General features: G+C 48.4%; 1 protein-coding gene across 1 annotated transcript; it reads left to right on the forward strand.

Moving 5' to 3' along the window:
• Window positions 1-529: 529 nt before the first annotated feature.
• Window positions 530-1709, forward strand: LOC100147454 (small ribosomal subunit protein uS3-like). The gene has a single exon (XM_070270290.1). The coding sequence runs from the start codon at window positions 546-548 to the stop codon at window positions 1275-1277; it is 732 nt and encodes a 243-aa protein (XP_070126391.1). The 5' UTR covers window positions 530-545; the 3' UTR covers window positions 1278-1709.
• The last annotated feature ends 256 nt before the right edge of the window (window positions 1710-1965 follow it).

Raw genomic sequence — 1965 nt, forward strand, 5'->3', positions numbered from 1 at the left:
AATTTGCTCTGGACCAAAAGAGAAAAACTGTTAGTTGAAATTTAAACAACTGTAATGCTGGTAGATTATTTTCTTTAAAAATAGACATCGGGGGTGATGTTTCTGGTCCTGTATGTGCCTTGGATCTTAATTCTTCTCTCTCTAAGAGATGATGGTCTGGGACTGGCCCGCGGCTCAGTGCTCAAATTTGCGCACTCCTGCTTTGGCAGTCTGGGTTCACTGTTTTATATCCTGAGCCCAGACCTACGTACTGCTCATCAAGCCATGCTGTGGTGACATGCCATATACAGGAACTAGAATGACCTACAGCTAGGATATACAACTGTGTACTGGGACTTTGGGGAGAAGAAGAAGAAAAACAAAGAGGAAGATGGGCAACAGATGTTAGCTCAGGGCCAATCTTAAAAAAAAAAGAGAGATGATGGTCTTATGTGCTACCTACATCCATGGATGTACAATTCTTAGCTGTGTAACCTTACCTCCTCCTTTTTTTTAATCTCAAAAACCCCTGGACTACTTTCCTTTCGGCGGCGCACGGCGGCAAGATGGCGGTGCAAATTTCCAAGAAGAGGCAGTTTGTAGCTCACGGCATCTTCAAAGCTGAACTGAACGAGTTCCTCACTCGGGAGCTGGCTGAAGATGGCTACTCTGGAGTTGAGGTCCGGGTTACACCCACCAGGACGGAAATCATCATCTTGGCCACCAGGACGCAGAATGTTCTTGGTGAGAAGGGCCGGCGGATCCGGGAATTGACCGCTGTGGTTCAGAAGAGATTTGGCTTCCCTGAGGGCAGTGTAGAGCTGTATGCTGAAAAGGTGGCCAAGAGGGGTCTGTGTGCCATTGCCCAGGCAGAGTCTCTGCGCTACAAACTCCTGGGAGGCCTTGCTGTGCGGAGGGCCTGCTATGGTGTGCTGCGGTTCACCATGGAGAGTGGGGCCAAAGGCTGCGAGGTCGTGGTGTCTGGGAAACTCCGAGGACAGAGGGCTAAATCCATGAAGTTTGTGGACGGCCTGATGATCCACAGTGGGGACCCTGTCAACTACTATGTGGACACTGCTGTGTGCCATGTACTGCTTAGACAGGGTGTGCTGGGCATCAAAGTGAAGATCATGCTGCCTTGGGACCCAAGTGGTAAGATTGGCCCTAAGAAGCCGCTGCCTGACCACGTGAGCATCGTGGAACCCAAAGATGAGATACTGCCCACCACCCCCATCTCAGAACAGAAGGGTGGGAAGCCAGAGCCGCCTGCCATGCCCCAGCCAGTACCCATGGCATAACAGGGTCTCCTTGGCAGCTGGATCTGGAGTCTGGATGTTGCTCTATAAAGACCTTTAATGAAATGTTTTAAAAAGATACATGGCCTGACCAGACTGTACGTCCAGTGTTCAGACTGAGGGTCTTGTCGCCACATGGGAGCATTACTTCATTGATTCTTAGGGCTGCCTGGCTCACGATGTCTGTGCTTTCCCAGAAATCCTCCATTTCAGCTGAACTTGTGAGGCAAGGGCCAAGACAGGAGGACCCAAGCAGAGTTCACCAGGGAAGTATCCTGTTGGGGGGAGTAAATCTGGTGATGGAGAAGGCGGATTGCTAACAGAAGGCACCTTGATTAGCTCACCTGTGCTTCAGGGTTACAGGTGTGGAAGAGGTATTATATACTTAAAATGATTTTCTGTATTGCACATAGAAAATAAATACAATAGCTGTTATATTTTGGGTCACAAAAAAAAAAAAAAAAACCCTGGACTATAGGCAAATGAGACTGATACTGTTAGCAAGATAAGTCAGCTTCCTCCTGTAGTTTTGTAATTAAACCCCTTGTGAACTCTGATACCATGATTACTTTCTATTAACCAACGTCTTGGCACTACAACAACTGGATGCAGCACATCCTGTGCTTTCAGAGGCCCCTCTTTGAACATCACTGGCGTAGGCAGAGGGCATAGGTCACTGTCTAGGAAACAA

Source organism: Equus caballus, chromosome 6 (assembly GCF_041296265.1).
Source record: "Equus caballus isolate H_3958 breed thoroughbred chromosome 6, TB-T2T, whole genome shotgun sequence".
NCBI lineage: Eukaryota > Metazoa > Chordata > Mammalia > Perissodactyla > Equidae > Equus > Equus caballus.

Coding starts and splice junctions, on each gene's coding strand:
- LOC100147454 (XM_070270290.1), top strand. CDS start 546: ATGGCGGTGCAAATTTCCAAGAAGAGGCAGTTTGTAGCTCACGGCATC.